Raw genomic sequence first — 11,997 nt, forward strand, 5'->3', positions numbered from 1 at the left:
AAAGATAAGTAATATAAGTCAAGTTTTCTCTAGAGACAGAACACTCAGAGAAAGTTCAGCCAAAGCTCTGTGTCAGCTTCTTTTAAACTGACCGCAGATGCTCAAAATCCAGCCTAGAATTTGATCACAGTTGGGCTAGAAGCCAGGATAATGAGAGCTTTTCTGCGGATGGTTCCCAGGGTGGAACCCTAGGAAGTGTCACCATCTCTGGCCTTTAAATCATGGAAAGTTCTTACTGCACAGCCTTGGTCTGAACTGTGCAGGAATTACTGTGTGTTGTCTGCATGAGATGAATAGGTCACAGAGAACAAGTTTTTCCTCCCTCCAACGGGAGACGGAGAAACCATATTACTTTTGGAAGAAGGAGCTTTAAGCTGGAGAATTCAGGACCGGCATGAAATTAGTCAATCCTGTATTTTACAGTTACTTGGGATTTGGATTGAAAGCTGCAAGACTAGCAACCCTGGGAGCCCTGGAGACGGCAGGTTTGTCTGGGTGCCTGTGCTGGTGGGGGTGTGGTGAGAACGACACCAGTGCTCAGCTTGCCTTTTCCCTGCCGTGGCAGTGATTCTGTGGCAGGAGGGGTTATGCTGAAGTAGGAGGCATATGTTGTATAATGGACACAATAATGGCAAATTCCTTTTCTACTTTATGAGTTCAGATATTTTTATAGATATATTATTCACCATTTCCAGCATGAAATCTGTTGGTATAGGGGTCTATGGCCAGAAGGCTGAAGCATCTGCAGTAATTAAAACTCAAGGAGTAAATTTGGCAGGAGCTCGCTCAGGCCCTTAAGTTTTATGTGGGAGGTGCAGGCAGCAGTCCACTTACCAGATAGAATAACCGAACAGCTCCATTCCTCTCTTCAGAGGCAGAAAAGGGGTCAAAAGTTCAGCTTTTGGGGTCAGACAGAAGCAGGTTCAGTACCAGTCTTGTGATCTGGGGCCAGTTAGCTAAACTTCTTGTGCCCCTTTTCTTCACCTTAAAAGAGATTTTGCATTTAATTCAATCTGTATGGCATGTGGTTCACAGTAAGCTATTATTGTGATGATGACTTGACATTTCAGAGTTCACATTTTCAGGTATATTAAGTCTTACAACAACCAATGAGAAGAGTAGATCAGTATTTTTCCCCCTTTTTTAGAAATGAGGAAACTTTATTCCATTATAGGTTTTAGATTTAATATATGATGAAAGCCAACAACCCCTCTGCCAAATAAATATAAGCATGAAAATTTGCCTGGAGTTTCAGGGGGTTCACCAAGCCCATCTGTGAATCCTGAGAGTAAGAATTCATATCATAGGAAGCCGTCACGGAACTAATTCCATATGATTTTAAGGCCCAGCCACCTTGATAATAGCTTTTAACCTTACTGGCTTCTTGTTTGGCTTTCTTTCTCTCTCTCCCTCACACCCTTGCCTCTTACTTTGTGGTCTGGTTTCTTCCAGGAATTGATGGACACACTTTCCGAAGTGCCTGTCTGCCGAGATGGTTGGAAGCAGAGTGGATCTTTGGGGGTGTGAAATACCAGTACGGTGGCAATCAAGAAGGCAAGTGGTATTTTTTCCACTGGTTGAAATTACGTTTATAGTAGAAGTCTGGAAAAGTCCCATGGGAAACTTCTTCCAGAGCTCAAGAGAAGAGAAGCTTGTCTTTTGCAGGAACTAATTCTAAGGAGATGTTGGTGTGCCTCCAGGAGTAGTGTATCATGACAGAGAACACGGCAGCTGTCACTCTCTCTGCAGCTCTTTCCCTGCCCAAGTGTTGTGGATCCATTAGAAACCTCTTAGCTGGCATCTAACTTATTAAGGGTCTCAGCTCTCTGCAGGGTGAAACTGTCTCAGATTCAATTAATGCTTAGCTATTTCAGTTAGAGAATTGAGGCAATAAAACAGTAATTGATTAGGTATTATAAAAGGCATAGACATTCAACTCAAGGGAGCAACTTAATTTTTCCAGTGAAGGAAGCAGGTGAGCCTCTGCATACTTATCATAACTACCGTGAAACGCAGTGCTGGGCTGCAGCTCGAGGTGGGCCCTGGCTTCTTTGGTGAACGCAGGTTAGGCAGGTTAGGGAGGAAGCTCCGTGGAGAAGCAGGTACCAGTTTTCCAGAGGGATGAAGCCGCAGAAGTGTGCTCATCTTTGTCTGTAAGCGCTTTGTCCCGAGCCTCAGTGCGCCTTGGTCCTCCTGTTCTCCCTCAGCAGCTTGCCTCTCACTTTCCCTCCTTGCCCTTTGCCCCAGCAGGAGAGGTGGGCTTTGAGCCCTGCTATGCGGAAGTGCTGAGGGTGGTGCAAGGAAAACTTCATCAACCAGATGAGGTCCAGAGAGGCTCCTTCTACGCTTTCTCTTACTACTATGACCGAGCCGTGGACACAGACATGATTGGTAAGTTCACGCCAGGTGTCAGTGTAGGGAGAGCTGGGCAAGCCTGTGGTGGGGAAGGGAGGGGACAAAGGAGTATTTGTGGTGCTTTGTTGAGCTGCTCACCCTGCTTTGCTCCCAAGTTACTCAAGTGGGAGAGTCTGGTTTAGAATCTTTTGGGACTAGAAGGTGGCCTAAACCAGTATACATGAAGTCTTTTTTTTCCTTTTTTTTACATCTTAATGGAGGTATAATTGACATAAAATAAAACACACATATTTCAAGTATATGATTGGGTAAGTTTTGACACGTGTAAACACCCACGAAACCATCACCAAATTCAAGATAATGATTATACTCATCACCCCATCCTCTCTCCACTTTATAACTGTTTTTCTTATCATAATAGTAACACATTTTGTTTAGCGGTGAGAATGTACATATGTGATCAGTCATGGCCTGAGATATGAATTAATTTTTTATTTTCTACTGTATTTAATGGCCCCTTTTTAATGGGCCAGTTTTTTAGCTGTAATTAAGCATACATAACAGATTATAAATAAAATAAATGGCATAGATTATATTGTAGGGATATGTCATGTTTGTTTATCTCATTTTTAATGTTGGAAATTTTTTACTTTTTCATTATTATAAATATCACTAGGATAAATTTTCTTATGCTTCCTGGAAGGCCTTTTGACTTCAACTGCTGTTCTGTTTCAGATTATGAAAAAGGGGGTGTTTTAAAAGTTGAAGATTTTGAGAGAAAAGCAAGGGAAGGTAAGTTTCAGTGGAAATCACTGAAGGCAAGCCCGTGAAGCTGTGCCTGCCAACGCCAGTGACCTTAAGGTCACCTGATGCACCTCAGCCAGCAGAAAGCCGCTCAGCAGGCTGGTTTCCCATCTTTGCCAGCAGTTAAAAGCATTAAGTGGCAAAGAGAAAAATGAGAATACAAGAGTTTGGACAAATGGTGAAAACCTTTTCTTCTTACTATATTTCTTTCTCCTTTTTTAAAAAGAAGTTGAAATAGTGTTATCAGTGGTAATAAAACTAACCATCAGAATATACAAGAAATTGTTGCAGAGGCTTCCTTGAAGGAGTCCATCGTAAATGCAAATAACTGATCTCATCCAGAGGCTGTGAAATAGGACTAACTGGTATTTCCCTGTCTTCTGGGTCTCAGCATTAACACTGTATAACGGACTTAGTTGAATTAAGCCCCAACATTAGGTCATAGAAATACACGTCATAGCAAATGAACTAGGTAGGGCCCACGCACCTTTGAGTATATGAGATGTCACGTCAAAAATGTGCAGGTTCTTGATGAGCTGGGGTCCTGCAGAGGCTGTCACTGCACAGTTCTAGCCCCTGAGACTCCCAAGCATCTGGGAGAGGAAGAATGAGGGTTCTGCTGTGCTTATTCTCAGTCCGTATTTAGAGAAAGTCATGCCTCTCCGATGGCTGCAGACTTGGCATTGCACTCTTCTTTCTCTCACTGCCAGTGTGTGATAACCTGGAAAACTTCACCTCAGGCAGTCCCTTCCTGTGCATGGATCTCAGTTACATCACCGCCTTGCTGAAGGATGGCTTTGGCTTTGCAAGCAGCACCGTCTTACAGGTAAGAGAGAGGACACTAGTGCCACGTAACAGTCCTCTCACTCCGCAGCTGGGGAGAAAGAGTTAAAAACTTGTTTAGTAATCAGAGTGGCTGCAGGTGGAATTTGGAGATAATTTCATTCAGGCTATGGACAAGGCAGTGTGCAAGGCACCATGAATATGGGAAATCAGCTTGATGCAGTAGCGGCTTCTAAGTACTGTTGACCCTTGAATAAAACAGGCTGAGTAACATGGATTATTTTCAATAGTAAGTAATATAGTACTACACAATCTGTGGTTCATTGCATCCACAGATATGGAGGGCTGACTGTACAGTTATATGCAGGTTTTTGACCACACAGGGGTTGGCACTTACAATCCCCTGTAGTTCAAGGGTCGACTCTATATTACCAGGCAAGCTATCCCAGAGGTCATAGAGCAGAGTGGTTTGTGGCCAAGTTAAGATGCCCAAGTCACATGGTTTATTAAATCAATTTCAAAAGTCAGAGTGAGAAGCAAGGGGAACACACAGATGGGGTGCAGGCAGTGCTGTACTTCCTGAATTCTGGGTTCATATGTCCTGCCTGTCTTTGCTGCTGACAATGTGGTTTCAAGTACTGTAGGTAAAGTTTGGTCAAGGGAGCACAAGGACAAAGGGTGCCTGGGGCAAAGCTGCTCTTTTTGAAGGGGTACCGGCCAGTGGCATCAGCTTGCTCATTAGTCCATTTGATGATTTTGTTTGGCAGAGGACATGAGGGACCTCTGCCAAAGGTTATCACCAGTGAGTGGCTTACTAAGACCTCAGGAGCATTGAATGCCTTACGTAGTATGTTGTATGTATTTTATGTGTGCCTCATATATTTAGTCGGAGAAGGCAATGGCACCCCACTCCAGTACTCTTCCCTGGAAAATGCCATGGAGGGAGGAGCCTGGTAGGCTGCAGTCCATGGGGTCACTAAGAGTCGGCACGACTGAGCAGCTTCACTTTGACTTTTCACTTTCATGCATTAGAGAAGGAAATGGCAACCCACTCCAGTGTTCTTGCCTGGCGAATCCCAGGGATGGGGAAGCCTGGTGGGCTGCTGTCTATGGGGTCGCACAGAGTCGGACACGACTGAAGTGATTTAGCAGCAGCAGCATATATTTAGTGCCTCTTGAGTTTTGGGTCCCTCTTTGTCTTCCTTACTTAATCTGTAGTAGCTTGTTATCTATTCCAAACACATAAGTTTCATCCATCCCATATTTTTTTATATTCTATACCATAACTGAGTAATTGCACATTTTAGTTACAAAGATGATTAAGATGTAATCTTTGTCCTCAAATATTAATAGTACACAGGCCATTAGAGGAGATGTAACAGACATACAACTATGCCACAAGGCAACTTTGAATTTCAAGGTCAAGTTCGTAGATTGTAGTTTGTGAAGTTCCCTTCTCTTGTGTCACTTCCCCTTCCTGTTTCTTCATTTCCAGATCAGTTTATAGTGCCTCATTTCTTATGTTATACAGATTTCATAAATTCATTTGTACAAAGGTATTTGGATTTAATGTTGTTATACCTGCCGAGAATATTGGCATTTAAGGGGTTACTTGCCCATAGTCAGTAAAGTGTAGTGTTAAAAGCATGCCTCTGTTCTCCATCAGATATGGGTTCAAGCTCTGATTTTGCAAGCTTTCTAGCTCTGTAGCCTTAGATGACTTACCTCCCCTCTCTTTTAAGTTCCTGATTCAAAACACGGGGGTCCTTAGAGTACCCATTTCTTAGGGCTGTTATGAAAACAGGGATGAAGTACAGTGCCTGACACATAGTAAGTTATTAATATTGTTAGTGTAGGCATTTCACACCAGTGGGAGGCTTGGGGTCATCCTAAGCCTTCAATACTAAGTTAACTACTACCTGTACTTAAGCATCAACAGTAACCAAATCATTTAAGGACAATTTTCTGCCATTTCCATTTCTGGCATCCTTTACGTCTTCATTTCAGTGGCAGCAGAATTTGCATCAGGGGTGGGCAGTCCCCAGTTCCAGAGATCACTTCACTTTGGCATCGAGGTCCTGAGGACAGAGGGACATTTCAGGGTGGTGGGGCTAGGGGGTACTCCCAGTGTGACTTGGGTGTCACAGACTAAATCTCAAGATAATGATGCACACACCATTCTCAGCTTTTGGCACATTGACTGTTGACTTAATATTATTAAGTTAACACAGAAGTACTGTGTCATAAGAAGCTAGAAGATTAAAAGCAGTCCACTGATTTGCAAACCTGGGCATAGCATCTTTATAATAGCTTATGCAGAATTCCAGTAAAACTGATAAAAATGGAGTTATCTGGTTGAAGCAGAGGTAGGGGGCCTGGAACACCACCATCTGCCTCCTTTCTCCTTTGAAGCACTTCTAAGGAACCTCTAGGATTCTGAAGAAACAATTTGATAAAGGCTAATCTAATCCTGTTATGCAGTTGAGAAAATTAACTTTTGCCCAAAGTCACTGAACCAACTCAAGCACAATCTGGCCTACAATGCCTAAAATCCCTTGGTTGGTTATTAACAAGTGCTTAAGAAGAGGAGGTTAATTACAAAGTATGAACTGAGCAGCTTAGTATGTTCTTTCCTACCCCTAAATCTACTACTGCTGCTGCTAAGTCACTTCAGTCGTGTCCGACTCTGTGCGACCCCATAGATGGCAGCCCACCAGACTCCCCTGTCTCTGGGATTCTCTAGGCAAGAACACTGGAGTGGGTTGCCATTTCCTCCTCCAATGCATGAAAGTGAAAAGTGAAAGTGAAGTCGCTCAGTTGTGTCCGACTCTTCACGACCCCATGGACTGCAGCCCATCAGGATCCTCCGTCCATGGGATTTTCCAGGCAAGAGTATTGGAGTCGGTTGCCATTGCCTTCTCTGCTAAATCTACTAACTCCTGTTATATATTTAGTTTCAGGACTAGGGAGAGTTCAGAAGCCTATCTAAAAGATCCTTTTCAGAAGTCCTGAGTTGAGACCACTTCCTGGGCCAGAAGATTCAGGGATCAGATGGGCAGGTGTAGGTAGGGGCATTAGGCAGTGATGGGAGGGGAATTTGCAGGGAGGGTTGGGAGAAGCCTCCAGAGACTGGCTACTCCCACTGCTGCCTTGGTTTGGCCATGTAGATGATCTGGGAAGATATTCTCTGCTTGTTAGGCTTGCTAGAGTTGAAAATGGAATAAAAATGTGAAGACTTTTTTTCTCCTTCCCAACAGCTCACGAAGAAAGTGAACAACATCGAGACCGGCTGGGCCTTGGGGGCCACCTTTCACCTGCTGCAGTCTCTGGGCATCTCCCACTAAGGCCACGCCATTCTTCTGAGGCCTGCATTTGCCAATATTTTTAAAGGGAGAACGAGAGAGGAAAGGATTCTGTTGTGTTCTGCGCTAGTCTGGGGGCCACCTGGACTGAAGCCCAGCAGCTGGTTTCACCAAGAGGAAGGGGCTTTTGTAGACAGGTCTTGCCCTTGGGTCTAGAGATTGGGGTTTAATTAATTTTAATTAATCAAATGTGAACTGTTTCCTAACCACTCTTCATGCACAGCTGGTACCAGAATCTAAATCTTTGAGGTTCCTTGTATATCAGAGAGCCAAAAGTAACAGCTTTGGAACTTAATCTTAGGGAACCCAGGGATGGAACCGTGGCAACCAAAGAAAAATCTCATTTCAGCCCTTTTAGTGCCTCATCCCTTTGAACATTTTAATTATCCTCTTAGATGTTAAACTGATGACAGTCCCATGACCTTTTGACACCGGTATTTTTCCTACACTTTGCCCTGTCCCACCTTTACTTCCACTCACCTGCCCTTAAAGAAAAAGGTTTTGCTTACCATGTGTAATTCAGAGAAAAACACCATACCTGAAGTTACACGATCCCACTTTGTGTTAGCGCCAACCCAGTCAGCTGAGAGCAGCCATTGTAAATCTCAGCAGGATGGAGAGCAACTCCTCATTGGCCAGAAGTGGGACATCCAGTTAAGAGGACACGTTTTGGGAGGGTGTGTCTGCCTTGTACAGACCACTTTTTAATCAACTTTTTATCAGTCAACCCTCGGATTAATGAACATATCCAATCTTATATAAGGAGTATGTGTATGTTTCCTGTGCAAATACCTCCTCCTCCCCTTGTCTTTATATTGTCATCCTAAATTTAATTTCTTTGTATTTCTAATACAGCTATACCCCGGTTTCTGGTAAGAGGCCTGTGGGTGTGCTTTCCAAGGATCTAGATTTTGGTAATAGCCCCTTTCAGCTTGCACTTTTAGTCTTCATAGCAGTGTCTCTTTCTGCCCTGCCCCCTGATCATTTCAGCTAGCATCCTCTACATAGCTGTCTAGTCCCAGGGTTTCTGATACCCTTCCTGGTGAGACCTAACATTTGACTTGGTTGGCCATCTTGGCCCACATCCATATAGTGGATGCTCACTTTGAATATTCAGCATTCGATTTTGTGAATTATTTCCCCTAAAGTCCATTATCTTGTTCTCTCCCACATGACCATCATTTGCTTGTCTACGCACTTGATTGTTCTTGGACTTGGAAGATCTTCCTGAAGTCTGGCTCTTTACCTCCAGCTTCCTTCCAGCAGAATTGTATCTCCACACACTTGTAGCTTCCACAGTAGACTCAGCTTTTTCACATAAATACACTCGGCCCTCACACCACTTCCTGGGGAACCTTATTTTTAAAGATAGTCCATTGAGTCAAGAAATATTTAATATCTGATACGTGCAGATAAGTCCATTGAGTCAAGAAATATTTAATATCTGATATGCACAAATAAGTCCATTGAGTCAAGAAATATTTAATATCTGATATGTGCAAATAACTAGGCGAATTTCTATATACTTATCCCCCCAAATTTGTTTTTTCAATTCTATGTGGCATTTTTTCATTCTTCACACTAATGTTTAATTATACTGAGGTCACCTTTATACCTATTCTCTTCCTCCAAAAATGCTAAAGCAGAATGAAATAATAGAAACAGCTAAATAATGGAAATAATGGAAACAGCTAAAAAATGTAATCCAGTCTTCTACCCATTGCAGTCCCTTAATGCTTCTAACTCGTTATCACTCAGTTTCTGTTTAGGCATGTTCCCAGACAACTCATTCCACTTTGGGACTGCACTGATGTTAGAAAAAAAAATCCCTCCTCCATAGTCTTACTTCTGCTCTAATCTCTCCTTCCATAGTCTTTTGGGGCTTCCCTGGTGGCTCAGATGGTAAAGTGTCTGCCTGCAACGTGGGAGACCTGGGTTCCCCTGGGTCGGGAAGATCCCCTGGAGAAGGATATGGCAACCCACTCCAGTACTCTTGCCTGGAAAATTCCACGGACAGAGGAGCCTGATAGGCTACAGTCCATGGGGTCACAAAGAGTCAGATACAACTGCGCGACTTCACTTTCATTTGCATAGCCTTTTGGTGTTTTGAAGAAAACACCTCCTACATCCCTTACATTCTCTTTAACGTACTACTTAACCTCTGGACCTTCCCATCTTATCCAAAGAGAAGGCCGTTAGAACCAGTCTTCATACACTAAATGCAAGATTAGGGACAGGGAATCCCCTGGTGGTCCAGTGGTTAGGACTCCATGCTCTCACTGCCGAGGGCCTAGGTTCAGTTCCTGGTTTGAGAACTGAAATCCCATAAATTTCACTGGGGGAGACCATTTCCCACTAGAAACCACGTTTTCCCAAGAGATAAGCTATGTTCACTAAAGACTCCTCCAGCTTGATGGATTCAGAGGAGTAAGATTTCCTGGTCTTTTATCACCACAGTTTATCTCTGGAACTTTTTTTATAAAGGCCACACATTGTTCAGCTGACTTCTTTAGTCATCCCAAATACTTTCAGAACTCTTGGGTAGACGCATTATAACTCCAGAAATGTAGCTACATATTTTCTGATAGTCTTGATTAGAACATCTGGAGAATTAACCAGTTTATCCATTATAGGAACAATTTGGAATGAGAATTTTTATTTCTTACAAAAAAGTTTGTCTATTCTTTCTGCCGCTAGTATACTTTTTGGGCCTCTTACGAGAGGTCTTACAGGGTCTAGTATTGGTGATGAGGTTTCCTTTCTGTGAATATGTTATGTACTTCAAATACTTGGGACAAGGCCCGGCACACAGTGGATGTTGTGTGTGTGTTTTCAGCAAAACATCCTCTGTGGGTTATGGAGGTCCTTGCAAGGTGTGCCTTAAAATTCATGTCTTGCCTGATTTTGTTTGCGTACTTTTGTAGAGTCCATGTTCTTTTTACCTTTCCATTTTCTTATGAAAGAGGACCTTTTTCCCCTACAGTGACCTTTCTGGACTTTGCCAGTAATCACCCAGCTTTTCCCAGAGCTGCCATCTTTCATTCTGGGCACATTTTTCCTGAGATTCCAGGAAGACTTGAAACATTCACGTTTTTACTCTAGGATCTTATAAATTTTCTGCATTTACCTGAAAAGCTCCCCTGTGGTAACACATTTCCCACTCCTTCAAAAATATTTCCCAAGAAAAGCTTACCTTGGGTCAAAAGCAGACCGTTATCTTCTTTCATCTTCAAATCAGACTTCTGAGCAAGATATTCTTTATGGCATACAAATCCAATGGATCCAAAAATCTCTTCGATAGGCATCTTGGGTACTGTGAGGTAAGCACTTCAAAACTGCAGAGTAAAGCAACCCGCCCCCTGCCCAGGTCTGCCAGCAGTCTGCAATCAAACATGAACAAATTCTGCTGCTATTCAGATTCTTTTCTTTTGACCTGGTTCCTGAGGTCTTTTAACCTGTGCAATGAAATTATTTATTATTTTATGACAGAATACAGTGGTGTCCCACAGAGGAGCCATCGATGAAAAATGGTGCTGTGATAAGGAAGTAATAACTAGCATTTTAAAACTTGGTTTCCTTTTAAGAAAGTCTAATATACCTATAATAAAGGTTAAAGCAATTTGTCTTATTCTGCATTCTAGCATTATTAGTTTTAAAATAGCAGTTCTAACAAAAATGTATCAATTGACTTTCTAATTCTTGTCTATCAAAATAAACTATAAATTTACAACCAGCATTTTTTAAAAAGTTGTATAAATCTTCTTTTTCAAAAAAATTGTTAACAAGTAAAAATGAATGAGACGGCACCTTAGCAATTTTTGTTTTAAGTAATAAAAATTTATTTTCAGCCAAGTCATAGTTTTCCTTTGGTTTTTTCCCCTTGGCTTGGTTGATATGCCCTCCTCACCATAAATTATCACTCATTATTTGGGCTTCAAAAGTTCATTAAGCAGAGGAGAAAAAGAGAGAAGAATTCTAATGTAAATTTATTTAATTTTGAAACAACGTGATGGTCTTGGAAAAAGATGTTCGATATTCATTTTTCATCAACATAATCTCCAGAAGAAGAGTACTCATTTGCTTGCAAAGGCCATAATCTGTTCCTAGAGATAAAATGAAATCAAGTGAGTGATACTCTTGATATTTTAAGGTATGAAGGCAGGTGAAGATAATACTTTAAAATATTTAAAGTGATTGAAGCAAAAATTCGTGATTGTTCCAGACAGATTCTCCTTCCAAGTCCCTCCAAAGTAACTTTTAATGGAGGTTTCTCAGGAAAGAAGCTGGACAGCAGCAAAAGGAGTTTAAGCATCTTTAAGAATCCCTATTCACTATTTTATATCAAGTTACTGCTTCCATGTGGGCTAGTACCAAAAAGCCCAGCAGGGACATTTCTGCTCATAACCACTGGGGAAGGTATTCAGATAAAGATGATAATTTAATAGCCAAGAAAATTAATTCAAAGAAATTAAACAGTCATCGGCCAAGTCATTCCTCAGTGAGCATGATTCTTAGAGATCTGGGAGAGCTCTCTTACTTTGAGTGGAGACACTGCATTTGTAGCCTGCAAGCCCCAGGTCCTGAGCAGCACGACGAGGGTGGCCCTGGTGGAATAGAGCCTCTTCAGTAGGTCCGTAGCAGCCAGGAGAGCGGTGTTGTGACGCTGTCTGTCTGTTTCATAACTTGTGAGGTG

At 42.3% G+C, this 11,997-nt stretch overlaps 2 protein-coding genes across 13 annotated transcripts in view; one reads left to right on the forward strand and one right to left on the reverse strand.

The window, feature by feature from the left end:
* The window catches only part of ENTPD5 (ectonucleoside triphosphate diphosphohydrolase 5), a 36,913-nt gene extending 25,765 nt beyond the window's left edge, over positions 1–11,148 (forward strand). For all 12 annotated transcript variants that reach the window (XM_010855759.1, XM_010855762.1, XM_010855765.1 and 9 more), the window contains 6 exons: positions 424–485; positions 1,453–1,554; positions 2,251–2,391; positions 3,091–3,147; positions 3,870–3,985; positions 7,200–11,148. In XM_010855759.1, coding sequence (XP_010854061.1) covers positions 424–485; positions 1,453–1,554; positions 2,251–2,391; positions 3,091–3,147; positions 3,870–3,985; positions 7,200–7,286 — 565 coding nt within the window. In that variant the 3' untranslated portion in view covers positions 7,287–11,148. The remainder of the gene's footprint in view (positions 1–423; positions 486–1,452; positions 1,555–2,250; positions 2,392–3,090; positions 3,148–3,869; positions 3,986–7,199) is intronic.
* Positions 11,149–11,235: 87 nt separating this feature from the next.
* The window catches only part of COQ6 (coenzyme Q6 monooxygenase), a 14,812-nt gene continuing 14,050 nt past the window's right edge, over positions 11,236–11,997 (reverse strand). Inside the window, exons 12-13 of the mRNA XM_010855771.1 lie at positions 11,842–11,997; positions 11,236–11,407 (exon numbers count right to left, since the gene is read on the reverse strand). Coding sequence (XP_010854073.1) covers positions 11,378–11,407; positions 11,842–11,997 — 186 coding nt within the window. The 3' untranslated portion in view covers positions 11,236–11,377. The remainder of the gene's footprint in view (positions 11,408–11,841) is intronic.

The sequence above is a fragment of the Bison bison genome, unplaced genomic scaffold (assembly GCF_000754665.1).
Source record: "Bison bison bison isolate TAMUID 2011002044 unplaced genomic scaffold, Bison_UMD1.0 scf7180017864368, whole genome shotgun sequence".
NCBI classification, from domain to species: domain Eukaryota; kingdom Metazoa; phylum Chordata; class Mammalia; order Artiodactyla; family Bovidae; genus Bison; species Bison bison.